General features: G+C 45.5%; 1 protein-coding gene across 1 annotated transcript in view; it reads left to right on the top strand.

Moving 5' to 3' along the window:
• The window catches only part of cltcl1 (clathrin, heavy chain-like 1), a 143,788-nt gene that overhangs the window by 86,279 nt on the left and 40,267 nt on the right, over positions 1–17,242 (top strand). Inside the window, exons 18-23 of the mRNA XM_084440293.1 lie at positions 407–529; positions 3,618–3,763; positions 4,220–4,403; positions 4,603–4,795; positions 5,249–5,406; positions 6,227–6,391. Of these exons, the coding sequence (XP_084296419.1) occupies positions 407–529; positions 3,618–3,763; positions 4,220–4,403; positions 4,603–4,795; positions 5,249–5,406; positions 6,227–6,391 (969 nt within the window). The remainder of the gene's footprint in view (positions 1–406; positions 530–3,617; positions 3,764–4,219; positions 4,404–4,602; positions 4,796–5,248; positions 5,407–6,226; positions 6,392–17,242) is intronic.

The following is a 17,242-nucleotide window of genomic DNA, read 5'->3' as shown; positions in this document are numbered from 1 at the left end:
TAACGTTAACTAGTAACAGGTGCCACCAAGCTAGCTTAGCTGTGTAATGTGAGCTAGCTAACGCTGTCTTGCATAATGGACAAATTTGGGGGGTTGGGGGGGGGGGGTTGGGGGGGCGTGGGTGTGTCACTGTTTTCAGAGGGGAGGCGCACATTGTTAAGTTTGGGAACCCATGGTCTAGACCTTTCTATAGCCAGACCTTTCTATAGCCAGACCTTTCTATAGTCAGACCTTTCTATAACCAGACCTTTCTATCTCCACACTTCTACATATCTCATTCTGAGATAGGAGGAGAAAAACCAATCACAGTTGTTGTGGGCGGCACTGGAATTGAGGTCCGCCAAGGAGAGTGTCATGTCAGAAAGCTGTGCACGCTGAGCTGAGCTGGACTGCTGTGTTGTCATAGGTGTGCAACGAGAACTCCCTGTTCAAGAGCCAAGCTCGCTACCTGGTCCGGCGGAAGGACCCGGAACTCTGGGCCAACGTCCTGGAAGAGAACAACCCCTACAGGAGACAACTCATAGACCAGGTCAGTCACACACTCACACACACCCACGCACTCACACACACACTCACACACACACGCATACACACACACGCACGCACTCACACGCACACACACATGCACTCACATGCACTCACAAGCACACATGCACTCACACGCACGCACTCACACGCACGCACTCACATGCACACATGCACTCACACACACACTATGAGGGGTGATTCGTACCAGCACACTATACTGAAACGCATGCGCTGCGCCTGCACGATGACATCAAACCTCTAACGTGCGCGTATAATTTCCATTCACACATTTGTCCGCTGATTTAACACGAGCGTGCATAGTGCATAGTGTCCGCTGATTTAACACGAGCGTGCATAGTGTCCGCTGATTTAACACGAGCGTGCATAGTGCATAGTGTCCGCTGATTTAACACGAGCGTGCATAGTGCATAGTGTCCGCTGATTTAACACGAGCGTGCATAGTGCATAGTGTCCGCTGATTTAACACGAGCGTGCATAGTGCATAGTGTCCGCTGATTTAACACGAGCGTGCATAGTGCATAGTGTCCGCTGATTTAACACGAGCGTGCAGACGTTACATGATGTGTGCAGAGAATGGCACTGGCACTAATAACCAGTCGCCCTTAATTATGTGCTATACTCACCTAACGCATGCCTGCGCACACGCGTATTTATCAGTATGTATCAGTATGTATCAGTATTGATCAGCATTTATCAGTATCTTTATGGACACAATTAAAGCGTAGGTGACAGGGTTAAGGCACCGAGTGTTTGCTGCGCTGGCACGAATCACCCCTTATAGCACACACGCACGCACTCACACACACACACACATACACACACACACACTCTCACACACGCACACACTCACACACACACGCGCACACACACACACATGCACTCACACGCACGCACATACACACACGCACACACATACATATGCACTCACACGCGCACACACACACACACACTACGGATGTAACAGTAAATGCTATAATGATCATTATCATTAAAGCCTTGTTTATACATTACATTAGTCATTTAGCAGACGATTTTATCCAAAGCGACTAACAATAATTGCCTTTAATGTAGGAAAAGCCAATGTAGTACTACTTGCCAGAACTCTTAAGTGCATCTTCTTTCTAAAACAAGTGACTAAGAGCATAATCTAGTGCTGAAGGCAAAGTGCAAGAATAGCAATCTAAAATACAATAGTTGCTGAAGAGGGGTGATCATTGTAGTATTTCTTGAAGAGATGAGTTTTGAGCCTGCGACGAAAGATGGGCAGTGACTCTGCTGTTCTGATGTCAGTGGGCAGTTCGTTCCTCCACTGTGGGACCAGGACAGAGAAGAGCTGTGACCGTGTCCATCGACCGCAGGGGCCTCGGAGTGACGGGGCAACCAGTCGCCCCGAGGTAGCAGAGCGTAGCGGTCGGGAGGGGGTGTAGGGTTTGACCATGGCCTGGAGGTAGGAGGGGGCTGTTCCTTTCATTTCCCTGTAGGCTAGCGCCAGAGTTTTAAACTGGATGCGAGCCGCTAGAGGGAGCCAGTGTAGGGAACGGAGAAGGGAAGTTGTGTGGGAGAGCTTGGGGTGGTTGAACACCAGGCGAGCAGCAGCTTCCTGGACAAGTTCCAGGGGTTTCCAAGCAAGACACATTATTTTTATGTTCATGCAAATAAAAAGTGCATAGTGCTGCTAATTGTATTTGTGGCTGTATCTGTGTGTGTGGAGGGGTGGGGGGTGTATATGTGTGTGTATGAACGTGTGTGTGAACGTGTGTGTGTTTTGTGTGCGTGTGTGTGTACTCATATGAGCACGTGTGATAACTGGTCATCACTGTAAATGGTGGGAACCTCAGTGCTTGTCGAGCATGAATAAAGACTGGAGGGTAGATGAGTGAATAAAGACTGGAGGGTGAATGAGCGAATAAAGGCTGGAGGGTTAATGAGTGAATAAAGACTGGAGGGTGAATAAAGACTGGAGGGTGAATGAGTGAATAAAGACTGGAGGGTAGATGAGTGAATAAAGACTGGAGGGTGAATGAGTGAATAAAGACTGGAGGGTAGATGACTGAATAAAGACTGGAGGGTGAATGAGTGAATAAAGACTGGAGGGTAGATGAGTGAATAAAGACTGGAGGGTGAATGAGTGAATAAAGGCTGGAGGGTTAATGAGTGAATAAAGACTGGAGGGTAGATGAGTGAATAAAGACTGGAGGGTGAATGAGTGAATAAAGACTGGAGGGTAGATGAGTGAATAAAGACTGGAGGGTGAATGAGTGAATAAAGACTGGAGGGTGAATGAGTCAATAAAGACTTGAGGGTAGATGAGTGAATAAAGACTGGAGGGTGAATGAGTGAATAAAGACTGGAGGGTAGATGAGTGAATAAAGACTGGAGGGTGAATGAGTGAATAAAGAATGGAGGGTAAATGAGTGAATAAAGACTGGAGGGTGAATGAGTGAATAAAGACTGGAGGGTGAATGAGTGAATAAAGACTTGAGGGTAGATGAGTGAATAAAGACTGGAGGGTGAACGAGTGAATAAAGACTGGAGTGTGAATGAGTGAATAAAGGCTGGAGGGTTAATGAGTGAATAAAGACTGGAGGGTGAATGAGTGAATAAAGGCTGGAGGGTGAATGAGTGAATAAAGGCTGGAGGGTGAATGAGTGAATAAAGGCTGGAGGTGAATGAGTGAATAAAGACTGGAGGGTAAATGAGTGAATAAAGACTGGAGGGTAAATGAGTGAATAAAGACTGGAGGGTGAATGAGTGAATAAAGGCTGGAGGGTGAATAAGTGAATAAAGATTGGAGGGTGAATGAATGAATAAAGATTGGAGGGTGAATGAGTGAATAACGACTGGAGGGTGAATGAGTGAATAAAGGCTGGAGGTGAATGAGTGAATAAAGGCTGATGGTGAATGAGTGAATAAAGACTGGAGGGTGAATGAATGAATAAAGTCTGGAGGGTGAATGAGTGAATAAAGGCTGGAGGGTGAATGAGTGAATAAAGGCTGGAGGGTGAATGAGTGAATAAAGGCTGAGGGTGAATGAGTGAATAAAGACTGGAGGGTGACCCGTGTCCCAGGTGGTGCAGACGGCGCTGTCGGAGAGCCAGGACCCAGAGGAGGTGTCGGTCACGGTCAAGGCCTTCATGACCGCTGACCTGCCCAACGAGCTCATCGAGCTGCTGGAGAAGATCGTCCTGGACAACTCTGTCTTCAGCGAACACCGGTACGACACACACACACACACACACTCCCCTGTTTCCCTCTCTCTTTCTCTCTCTTTCTGTCACTTTCTCTCTCTCTGTCCCACCCTGCCTCTCTCCCTCGTTCCCTCTCTCCCACATCTCTCACCCCCTCCCTCCCTCCATCTCTCTCTTTATCTTTCTCTCTCTACCCCTCCCCCCATCACTCACCCTGTCTGTCTCTCCTGTCCTCTCTCTCACCCTGGCTGTCTCCTGTCCTCTCTGTCTTACCCTGTCTGTCTCCTGTCCTCCTCTCTCTCACCCTGTCTGTCTCCTGTCCTCCTCTCTCTCACCCTGTCTGTCTCCTGTCCTCTGTCTCACCCTGGCTGTCTCCTGTCCTCTCTGTCTCACCCTGTCTGTCTCCTGTCCTCCTCTGTCTCACCCTGTCTGTCTCCTGTCCTCTCCGTCTCGTCTCACCCTGTCTGTCTCCTGTCCTCCAGGAACCTCCAGAACCTGCTGATCCTGACGGCCATCAAGGCCGACCGAACGCGCGTCATGGAGTACGTCAACCGCCTGGACAACTATGATGCCCCCGACATCGCCAACATCGCCATCAGCAACGAGCTCTTCGAGGAGGCCTTCGCCATATTCAAGAAGTTCGATGTCAACACCTCTGCCATCCAGGTACCAGGAGAGTAGAAAAATAAACCAGAGAGTAGAACAGAACAGAATGCAGTTTGTATGAGAGTAGAATTCGTAGTTTGAATGAGTGTAGAGTTTGTAGTTTGTATGAGTGTAGAGTTTGTAGTTTGCCAATAAATCATTGAAATTGGAGTCAAGTGGAGTTAGTCTCTCTGTCTCTCTAACCCTCCTTCCTCTCCAGGTTCTGATCGAGCATATCGGGAACCTGGACCGGGCCTATGAGTTTGCAGAGCGCTGTAGCGAGGCATCTGTGTGGAGCCAGCTGGGGCGGGCGCAGCTGCTCCGGGAGCTGGTGAAGGAGGCCATCGACTCCTACATCAAGGCCAACGACCCCTCCGCCTACATGGAGGTGGTCAATGCTGCCAGCAAGAACAGTAAGATGCAGCCACAGCACCCCCTACTGGTCACGTTTACGATAGACTCCTACACAGCAAGAGCAATAACAGCATCCCCTACTGGTCACGTTTATAATAGACTCCTACACAGCAAGAGCAGTAACAGCACCCCCTACTGGTCAAGTTTATAATAGACTCCTACACTGCAGGAACACATGTCTGATGCATGTGAAGGGGATGTAGTTCCTCTGTCTCCAGCTATGTCTACATGTGAAGGAGATCTGGGATATGTAGTTCTGTCTCCAGCTGTGTCTACATGTGAAGGAGATCTGGGATATGTAGTTCTGTCTCCAGCTGTGTCTACACTGCTCTGGGACCCTTCTTACATTAGGCCCCTTGTGCAAATGTGTTATAACTTGTGGACCCAGATACAGTATTTAACGCGTGTGTGTGTGCGTGTGCATGTGCGTGTGTGTGTGTGTGTGTGTGTAGATAACTGGGAGGACCTGGTGAAGTTCCTGCAGATGGCTCGTCAGAAGGCTCGTGAGTCGTACGTGGAGACGGAGCTGATCTTCGCCCTGGCCAGGACCAACCGCCTGGCAGAGCTGGACGAGCTCATCAGCGGCCCCAACAACGCGCACATCCAGCAGGTAGGCCTGACCACACACACACACATCCAGAAGGTAGGCCTGACCTACACACACATCCAGAAGGTAGGCCTGACCACACACACACACATCCAGCAGGTAGGCCTTAACCACACACACATCCAGCAGGTAGACCTGACCTACACACACACACATCCAGCAGGTAGGCCTGACCACACACACACACATCCAGCAGGTAGGCCTGACCTACACACACACAGATCCAGCAGGTAGGCCTGACCACACACACACATCCAGCAGGTAGGCCTGACCTACACACACACACATCCAGCAGGTAGGCCTGACCTAAACACACACACACACATCCAGCAGGTAGGCCTGACCACACACACATCCAGCAGGTAGGCCTGACCACACACACACACACACATCCAGCAGGTAGGCCTGACCCACACACACACATCCAGCAGGTAGGCCTGACCCACACACACACATCCAGCAGGTAGGCCTGACCTACACACACACATCCAGCAGGTAGGTGTGGAACACTCAGAGGTGCTGCATTGTGTTTTAATACTACTCACCTGTGAGCTGTAGACACTAGAACCTCCCTCTCTCTCTCCCTCTCTCTCTCTCCCTCTCTCTCTCTCCCTCCCTCTCCCTCTCTCTCCCCCTCTCTCTCCCTCTCTCTCCCTCTCTCTCACTCTCTCCCTCTCTCTCTCTCTTCCTCTCTCTCCCCCTCTCTCTCTCCCTCTCTCTCTCTCCCGCTCTCTCTCCCCCTCTCTCTCTCTCGCTCTCCCTCTCTCCCCCTCTCTCTCTCTCTCGCTCTCCCCCTCTCTCTTTCCCTCTCTCTCTCTCCCAGGTAGGAGACCGGTGTTATGAGGAGGGGATGTACGATGCCGCCAAGCTGCTCTACAACAACGTGTCGAACTTCGGCCGTCTGGCGTCGACGCTGGTGCACCTGGGCGAGTACCAGGCAGCGGTGGACAGCGCCAGGAAGGCCAACAGCACGCGCACCTGGAAGGAGGTAGGACCGCCAGGTGCACTCACACACACCTTACACAGGTGCACTCACACACACCCTACACAGGTGCACTCACACACACCCTACACAGGTGCACTCACACACACCCTACACAGGTGCACTCACACACACCCTACACAGGTGCACTCACACACACCATACACTATGGTGTTGGAAAAGTGCTACGTCAAAGCTAACCAAGCAAACAAACGTGACGAACGTCTCTATGGCAGCTACACGTCGACGTACGTAACCGTGTCACCCCGTCAGCCAAGTTATCTACATGTCTACAAACGGGACCCCGTTACCCCGTCAGTTAAGTTAGCTACATGTCTACAAACGGGACCCCGTTACCCCGTCAGCCAAGGTAGCTACATACGTGACCCCGTCAGCCTCTTAACTGCAAAGGTACGTAAGCTTAAGGTTTGGTAGTTGTCTTGTTAGCTATGTAGCTAGCCAGCGTCGGGCCACTACTCAATCTCTTTGATATGACAACAATAGCAGGCTATCACTTAGCTGATCTAGCGAATGTTCTCTCATGTTAGCTGAATGCTATGATTAGCTAAAGTTAGGCTAGACTTATGTCAACATCCGTGTATCTGGACCTTGCTTAGAGTAGGCTTGGCTTCAATCAATGACTGCACTGATCAATCAGTAGACTTGCACGGCCAGTAACTGCCTATACATGTTATATTAGGCTGTAGGTCTATTATGGTCATACCACGTTGGATAGAACAAGGTGCAACATTGCACCTCCCGGACAGCCAGATGTCTGATTAGCAGATAAAACTGGTTGCTTTAATTATGTTAACATGATTAAACTGGTAGAGACTACCAGATTGATCACCATTGGCTACCTATCCGACTGTAGATTTGTTTATCCCTATAAACTGTTGTCGTGAAGCTAGGAACTGAGAAATAAGCGAACCAAGATCGATAATGGCCACAAGGTGGCAGTCTTAACAACAAATGAGTCATCTGCTACCTAGTAGTCATACAGATGTGGGAAGTTAGAAATGTCACATGCTGCAGCATTTCATGTCGCGGTATTTGGCAGGGAAATCCCGTTGGAAATCTCGTGGGATTTCAGACGGGTGTTATTTCGTTTTAGTGATGCACCACCGCCAGGTGGCGTCTTTGAGTAGATTTAGCAGGCTGGGCTCTGTTTTTCTCCTATAGTCTACGAATGAAGCATCATTAAGTTTCACATTCTTTAATTTAAATGCTCTGTTGTAAAGCACTTTGAGCTGAATTTATCTGTATGAAAGGTGCTATACAAATAACGTTTAATTGTTATTATTACCTTGTTCTCAAACACATGTTTTCTCCATATGGATGTAATTTAATTATTACGAACACCTATATCTAGGCCTACAGTAGCCTATCTATCTCGGTAACTGACGTCGGGTCAAGACGTGGTGGCTGTTAGGTCAAATGCGCAAAATAACAGTATTGTAAATATATTTGTTATTAAGGATGTGGTGAACGTGGGGGTTTTGCGTTTTGTTTCTGGAACGCATTCAACTGGTAGGCTACTCGTAAACCCCGGAAGTAAATTTGAAGACGGGGCACCAGCTAATGTAGCCAAGTCTGAGCGCAGTAGGCTATATGGCTTCAGCACGATACAAAGAAAAAATAAGCTTGATCGACTTGTGGATCCATACAAAATTGACATAGTCGCCATGAGTAAAGATCACTCATTGCCAATCATATCCGGACATTAACTATCTTGTGCTAAGATAGCGGCAGGTTTGACAGTGAGTGCCTTCACATGCACAATATACACAATATTTTGTTATTTGAATGATCTTGAATATATATATATTCAAGATCATTCAAATAAGAAAATATCGTGTATGTTTTTATTTATTTATACCGGCCGCCAGTCGTTCCATGAACGGCTATAGGGAATGCGCAGTTTCGCGCTGGCTACAGCCTATTATATGCACAGTTTCGCGCTACGTAGGCTATTATAAATAAGTATTATTCATTGCGGGAGCTTGGACTCGCTGGGGACTGGTGGATAGACGCAGAGCCTCCCCAGACGCGACATCCTCCAGTTGGCTGAAGAGCTGCTCGCTCTGGCGTCCAAACAGCCACCAGCTGTTTGTCTTCACCTGCATGGTGAAGACAAGCTGCAGCAAGAACAGAACTGTCTACCAATGCATGAAGTGCACCTAGCTGTCTGTGAGAGGCTATAGCAGAGGATATGTGCGAAGTGTATTTGAGCTGCCGCCTCAACCGTGCGTAAGAGCAGAGCGCATCAACTCGTGTATAGCTACAACTAGTAGCCCATAGCCATTAAAACGGCTTATTGTTTTATTCATATATCAACTAGATAATTCGTTAATAATGGTTGAGACATGAATGTAAAAATGATGTTTTATTGATGAAAAGGGTAAAACTGAAAAACATGGAGTCATTGCATTGATCGATGCAGTCCGTTCAAATAGGCATCAAAAGATAAAGTAGGCCCATTTAAAATGACTAATTACATCTTCAAATCCCTTCTAATCTTGGCCTTTGATAGGGTTTTTTCCCGCCCTTCTGCCAATTATATCCGAACATTAACTATCTTGTGCATACAGAGCACAAACAATGAAACAATGAAACGAAAAGATTTCCTGTCTGTCTGTGGCTACCAGCAAACACTGAAAATACAGGTCCTCATTTTATTTAGATTAGACTAGCCTATCCAACTGGACCACTCCAATGAATGTTGAACGTAGCCTACTTTTATTCTTTAGGTTTTACAGAATCGGCCTACAATGTCCACACATGCATGTGCCATCTGACTAGCTCGTCACTCGCCAGCGAACCTGGACTAGACTATTGTAACACCCCCCCCCCAATTCTTTTATATTCAAATAAACTGGATGAACCGGTTTCCTAGCCCTGGATCGTGGGGAGGGGGGTAGCCTGCGTTAGCGGGTGCTTTGCCATGACCGGCCATTGAATTCGCTAGTTTGATTGATAGATGGATTTAACGTCCAAAGTAGATTGTGCAAGTATTGTATAGGCCCATGTGTAAGAGATGAATGGTTGTAACCATGAACTCAGCCAGAGGTAGGCCCTACTGTAGATTATCAGCATTATCACCAGTCTCAATTTGTTTTCCTCTAGGCTACGTGTTGCCATTCATTTAAACCACCATCTCATCTAGACTACTTCTGTTGCTGCGTTTTTACATTAATAAATGTGCTTTCATGATTTTAGAGCGCAATCAACATTTTCCAGGATTCCAATAAGTCCATCCATTCATCCAACTTTGTGCTGAGCGCAGCGCAGGCTGGTAGCCTACTGTCAAGGATCACGACTGATGCACTCCCTTAACACGTCTCAACTCCCCAGACCATCAAGAGAATTTCAATATGAAAGACCTTGGGATTCCAGGAGTCAAGGCCGTTTCAGACGGGGAGCGACATTCCGCCTGCGTTCTCGCTTGGATCAGCGGGGGACGCACGCGTCCTGCGCGCAGCGGGGAAAGCTGACTACAATTCAGCTCTTGTCGCGGGCGGGCGTGTGCAGCCTAGTTCCATATGAGAACACTCCTCGGTCCAATTCCGTATAGTAGATCCGCCTGTGTACTTTCAACGAATGTATTATTAGACATAATATCATAATAATATATATAGCCAACGACCTCCTGAGCTGCCTGCCTGATGATGGTCTCAGGGCTAAAGAGACCGCGCGTCGTTCCTCACCCTAACTATTGGCATGCTATCAATGAAAGAAAATACATTGTAAATAAACATGGTTTTAGGCAATTTTTTTTATGTAGGCCTATAGGTTAACACTAGAATAGCTGAGGGTGGGTCAAGGTGACCCATGCAACTACATTAAAAAATAATTCTCTGCAACCGTTCAAGTTACAGCGCCCTGCTTTCATGACTTTTCCTAGATATGTGCGTTTTACGTGTCAGTGTTTTTGAAACTTCGAAATCCCACCAGGAAAAGGTAGTTTGGTCATTTTTTTAGTGTATTCTGGCTAAAAGCCGGTCAGCCATCTTTTTTTACCTGACCTGAAGGCTGCAATGCTACTTTCTCCCAGCAGATGTCGCCTAGGTTCATCAATATGTTTTTTTTTTAATAGGAATCAAGGTTGAATGAATAATCCATCCTTACATATGGATATAAGAATGTGCACAGCAATAATATTTTTGTGGTAGACTATATGTGATTTCAACAATGAATGCAAAAGGTTACACTCACACAATGGCTCATTTAGATAAAACTATGTTTAATCTCAAAACGTATGCTATCAGCTCAACACAGGTCAAATGTCTTCAAACGAATAGCACTCATAGTCTATGATGCAAATGTTGAATTTTGAAATGCTGTGAATGTCTTGAAAACACAGCCTTATGTTTATGGATGTGAATGCTTATGTACGCTATTGAATGAATGCAAAATTACTAGGGGTGCAGGCTATTCAACCCTCTAGACCGTTTGCATTGGTTCAGGGAATAATATGTTACAATGTTGCACTTGGCACTTGGATCGTTTTTGTTCAACTGGCAATCTGGACAAAGCAAATATATAATATAACTGGGAGTATAATATAATTATAATTATATAGGAGCATTGGTGTGAGTAAAAAGAACTGTGCTTTATCCCTCTGGAGTCTGCGCCCGCGGTGGCGCGGCGTCGTACGTTTTTATAGATTTTTCCGCCATATCAACACGCACAGAAATCATATACATAATTTTACACCGTTGTTTTGTGTATAAGGTCTGTTTCGTGTCTTGAGATTTACAGCGTTTATGATTGGTTCCTGAAGGCATCATACGACGCCTTCTCTGAATCCATTGGTTGGAGCTTTCCCCATGGATTCAGCTGTCTATCAGTCTCAGACATAATAAACCAATGACCATCCACATTATTCACCACTTTCTATCAAGCGAGCCCCCCATTGGATAAACCTGGGCCATGTGGTTTGCAAACAACTAAGGGAGGATGTTTTGAAGCCGGCACGTTACCTGAATGAACTTAGGCTACCGGAGGAGATAAAATGAGCAAACAAACAAAAAACAGGAGATGTGCTGAGGTTTTAGAGGCCGTCTTTGAGTCCAGCTCATCAGAAGAGGAGCTTGGGGGATTTGGAGACGTGACAACAATTTGGATCTCGTCGATGATGTAAGTTTGGCTAGCTTCGCTAACGTTAGCCCATTCTTACCCGTAATGTTGACGTTACTGTAATGTTGCCGACTGCTTATGTTAGCTAGCACTGTTTATGTTAGCACTGTATGTTAGCTAGCTCTGTGTGTTTGTTTTATGCTTAGCCACTGTTTATGCACACAAAATGATCAATCCTACTGTAAGTTACCTCATGAACTTATCAAGAATAAATATCCGCTCATTATATTTGTGCGTAAATGGAGTAACTTAGGGTGGTTTCACACATATAGTTTTGTGCGCACCAAACGAGCTTTGGGCCCGAGAGCACTCTGTATGGGCCTGTGTGAACACAACAATCGCAGACAAGTGCACACTAAAACAGCCGCTCCGAGACCCTCCTGAAGAGGTGTTTTCGGAGCGGTCACAACCTACATCCATGGGTCGCAACCGATTTCTAGGGCGCTCCAGTTGTGTGAAACTGCCCGTTCTCGGACGGATGTTTGACCTAAAAAGACCCCGTAGTCAGATGCGCTGTGCATTGTGGGGCGCACTGTTTGTTTACTTGACTCTCCAGTGGAGTGCGAGCTAGCTATCGAGCTAGCGCAAAGGTGATGAGGGACTGAATAACTGAAATATTATAACTTTAATAACCGAAATAAGAGGACAAGAGACATAAATAAGCACTAGTGCTATGAGCAACAGGCGTTGTAACATCTCCATGTTTACGTCTTGTTTACATCTCAAGCCGGTCTACTCCTGTTTACAGCCGTCGTCATGGAAACATCATTGGTGCGCACTACATCTTGCGTGGCCTTGCTTATGTAGTTTGCTTATGTAGTTTGCGTCGACTATGAATCCGGCCTAGGCGCGGCTGTGCTTCTCCAAAGTGCGCCGACTTCTTGTTTCTGTCAAAACCAAATCTAAAGTAGGCCTAATGATTTACGTCCTGCAAAATATAGGCCTACATCTTTCTATCCAACAATGCATGTTTAATTTGCCAGTGAATGTCTGTTTTGCCAGTGCTCTACTAGAGTATGTGTGTGTGTGTGTGTGTGTGTGTGTGTGTGTGTGTGTGTGTGTGTGTGTGTGTGTGTGTGTGCGCGCGCGTGCCCAGGCCCAGGCCTTAGTTGGCCAGTTTACCTACTCGGTTAGCTTACCCTGTGTTGTTAGTCCTGCCTGTTGTTTTGTCTCATTGGTCTTCTCTGTTCTTGTAAAGCGTCCTTGGGTGTATTGAAAAGCGCTTTATAAATCTAATTTATCATTAATGTTGTTTCTCTGTTTTGTATTTTTCAGAAAAGAGAAGCACACACCAGCCACGTTATCCACGCCAGTTTCCATCCTAGTTGGTTCTGCTGAGATGCGTTCAAGACCACCGGCTTTGCTATCAGATATCTTGTTCATAGCTTGATACACTCATGAGATGGTTTATTTATTGATTTTATTAATTTATGGAGTAACAAGTCCATTGTTTGTTTGTTCATTCCAGTGAAAAATTACAAGTAAATGATACGTTTGGAGAAAGAGAACCTGTTTCCTTGGTCTTTTTATTTCCAGACATTCCATGAAGGTTTATGTGGTGTGTAGTCATTATTCAGTATTATTACATCCCAGTATTACATTTGGGGAAAGTAAAGTGAAAAACAACAATTTACTAAAAAATGTATTTTACATAATTGTATTTTAGGCTTTGATTATAGATGAATTTGGCTATTTTAACTAACTTTTCTATGCTATTTCATTTATATATATATATACACCCAAATTTGACAAGGTGGAGCTTCTTTATAGCAACATCCATGTTGGAGGCATTGTCAACTGTGGCTGCCACAACCTTCTCTTGGATGCTGAAGTCCTCCATGATCTCATCTATCTCCTCAGCCACAGCATGCCCTAACCAAGCCATACGTTGTAGCCCTCCCCAACCCCCACTGGTTTACATTGACATGCAAATAGGCCTAGCTGTCTGTTTGCTGGTAGCGAATGTCAAAGGAGAGGGAGCAACCTTTTATTTCAGCCAACTCTCCTAAGTGATGAGATGATGTTTACTTTGTGGCATCTGATGTGGCATTTTATTGGAACATGTATGTTTTTATATCACTATAATATATATCACTTATCACCCAATTGAATTGGTTTCGGTGTAGGTAGGCTACCCTCGTGATCCATGAAGGAACGGTGCGTGAGATTGAAAATAATCTGAAATCACAACGGGGTTGACTGGCTGTTCAGCCACACATTAGGCTAGGCTAGGCTAAGCCTAAAACAACAACATTGCACTGGAAACTGGCACTGTCTCGTTTTTCCACACACAAAATTACATCGAGAGCAACAGTCATGGGCGGTCACCACTACTGAGTTAGACAATACGATTCTGCTAATTTCACATTTGTCAGGCACACTCGTCCACTAACCCAACGTTTTGCACAGTCAGTGGGCAGGCTCACTACAACCCCCACCATTTACAGAATTCTCAATGAGCCTACATTGACATGCAAATAGCCTAGGATGGTAGGTGACACGTTTGCAGCAGTTTTGCAAATAGGCTAGGCTGCTAGCTGCCAGTTTTAGACTGCTAGCTGACAGTTTTAGACTGCTAGCTGCCAGTTTTAGACTGCTAGCTGACAGTTTTAGACTGCTAGCTGCCAGTTTTAGACTGCTAGCTGCCAGTTTTAGACTGCTAGCTGACAGTTTTGCAGTGACTGGGTGCAAGATCGCTCGTTGTCACTGTAAATGAGGGCAACCTCAGTGCCTCTCGAGCATAAATAAAGGTTTGAAAGATCTATAAATCCACAAGCCGGCCAAGTCCAATGCATCTTGATCACAACTTTCACATCTATTCTTGGCTGTGATATTTATTGTACTGAGTAAATGTTTACATTGTATATTGTCTTGACCCATTGAGGAAGCTACAGTAAATGTGAATATAGGCTAAGCAATACCTGAATTTTAATGTGCAACATGGACAAACTAGCCTACTAGAATAGTCGATATTTTCCCATTGCACTTGCAGACCCTTATTCTAAGCCACAAGAGCCACTTATTCAAAAATAAAATGTTAACTGAATCAGATTATTGTTGGAGTCAATTTATTTTTCAGTAGCCTTTATATTGCATAGAAAACTGTGCTCATGTGTCACGCTGTGTTTGTAGCCCTCTGCAAATACCAACCCCACCCATATAGCAGCACCTACAACTACATAACATAGGTTGGATAGGCTAATAATAGTCTAATAAAAAACTACGTTTGAGCTAGCTAACGTTACCTACCATTAGCTCAACCGGGACAGTTGCCAGTTAGCGATGAGAGGCAAAGTCCCAAGCCCAGTTGATAGCCTCCATCGTGGGATGAGGGTGGTGCAATCATGGCCACTATCCAGCATCATACACCCAACGTTAGGCTAGCTAAGCTAGCTAGCAAGCAAGCAGTTGCAAAGTCGAACAATACAGGTTGTAAAATGATGCGGGGGGCAATATCTCTCGCTAGCTATGCATGCCGTATTATATTATTTTAAGAGTTTGCCCCAAAAGACAAAAACGTTAATTTGAAGTTAAAAGCTAACAAGGGCTGGGGCCGTCTCTAAAGTGGGGCTGTCTCATTCATAACGGCGACAGGCACTAGCCTGGCAGACTGCATCGAATAGTTATCAAACAAGTTTGGGAACTAACGTTAGCTGGCATAATCCAATAATTCCCCCAAAAGAACCCCTCCACTGCACAAGCGTTTTACCAAACCTAGCTAATAAGCACAAGCTACTGAGTGCAACGTTAGCCCTGCTAACGGAGAGAACGGATTTGGAGGAGATTGTTGCAGCTGGTGCTAAATGAGGCAAAGGAACATGTCAAATAGAATACAACAAACATGCGGAAAATGTATTCAATCACTTCTTCTTTCCAGCAGTGTCGATGCAACTATTACTGCCCTCCACAGAATGTTGCTACATACTTCACGTCCGGATGTAAACAAGCCGGATTGCCAGATTGGTGCTGCAGCCCCAACGAGTGCTCCAAATCCCCCCAATGCGATAAAAACCCGCCCAAATATTATATATTTATTTAGTATAATATATATCTATATATCATAATACATGTAAAGAAAAATGCCTTTCAGCTCAAATTCCGAAAATAAAACTGCAACACAAGCCTACCCCAGCGGCTTAGCCAGAAATCCGACCGGGCCTGAGTAAACATAGAATTCATCCATAAATCTATCCATAAATTGCTCAATAGGTGAATAGTCCTACATCATACTGCGCCAATGTGTTCTTATTTTTCAAGTGTTATCAGTGATATGCTTTCTATTTGATAATAGGGCTTGGGAAAACGTAGTCCCAGACACGACCATCTTATTTCTAGACAGGTGTATCTATTTGTAGCCCAAGCCGGGGTCACAAACACACACACGAGCGCCATCTAGCGGCCATTGTGTGTCAATAACAGCCTCCCATTCTAAAGACTGCGGGGGCATTTGACCCACCCCCCAGCTATGCTGGTAAGTTTCAAATGCTTGGCGCTGCTAGTGTTAAGCTATTTGTGTTCATAAGGTAACGTCATTGTACCTATAGCCTATAATCCAATTGACTGGAACCAGGGGGTTTGACAAAAGTTAAGAGGCAAAATAATTTGTCTTGACTGCATTCAAGATGTATCTTTCACATTAAAACTACATACAAAGCTGACCAATAGCATTAGAAAGATCTCTTCCAGAGCTTTCATTTCACCTGTTCATTCTGCCCAAATGTCACTCGCGCACCCCTCTGGTTCTAAGCCCCGCCACGGTCTCCTGTCATTTCTCCCTGGCTTGCAGGCACGACTTGCTCGCACGAAACTTGAAACCTATGTTATCATGTAGCCAGTAGATATGCTAAGAAAATTGCATATGTTTGCAAACTAAAACAAGTGAACACAATTTTACAATCGAAAAATGCTTATGAGACCATTATTTTAGTTATATGGGGCAAAAGTGGTTTCTCTTCCTGCTTCTGCCTAAGCCCTCCACAATACCACAACACAACGGTGTCATGTTTTACCGAAGGAGAAGTGAAGAAGACGGTAGCTAGCAGTAGCTAAAGCAGTTAGCTAATGTTAAGATCATTCCTCTAGCTGCTTTGCTGCTAATGCGAGTTCGTCTCCGTTCCTGCCCGAGAAACAGAAGTTGAACTAATAGCATCAAAATAGCTACAGGAATCATCGTTGTAAAGTTAGCTATCTGCTTTTTAGCCACCGACAGCTACCGTTAATATTATGGAAGCTGCTGTCGTGAGCTAACTTGCTATCACGGTCTTATCGTGCAGCTTCACAGCCTGCTATTAGCAGACAGCACTAAAGTTGACAAAATCACACTTGCATCATTAGAATTCCAACCATTTATATGGGATTTATCATTCAACTAAACATGGAACCTGAATACTACCTGATATTTCAACCTGCTGCCATCAGTGATCGGCGCGTCTGCTTGTTTGAGTCATGAATATCTTACGCAGTTACATTCCATGTGTCCCAAAACTGTTAAATCATTCCCCATGTAGTTCACTATGAGTCGCACTCAATACATCCATGGTAATAGGGAGGGAGTGAGTGAACCATTTCAAACACATCTCTGGTCATCTCCGTTAGCCATCTTACTCGTCCTGATGCCATATTCCATATGAGAACACTCAGCCTAATGTATTAAACTTCTACTTGTCCCGACAGTTAACAGATATAGACCCGGCGACAGTTACAGAGATAGAAACTATA

This window comes from Borostomias antarcticus (assembly GCF_949987555.1).
Source record: "Borostomias antarcticus genome assembly, chromosome: 6".
Classification (NCBI taxonomy): Eukaryota; Metazoa; Chordata; class Actinopteri; order Stomiiformes; family Stomiidae; genus Borostomias; species Borostomias antarcticus.
Note: the sequence above shows the minus strand (reverse complement) of the source record. Positions and strands in the feature narration are given on the sequence as shown.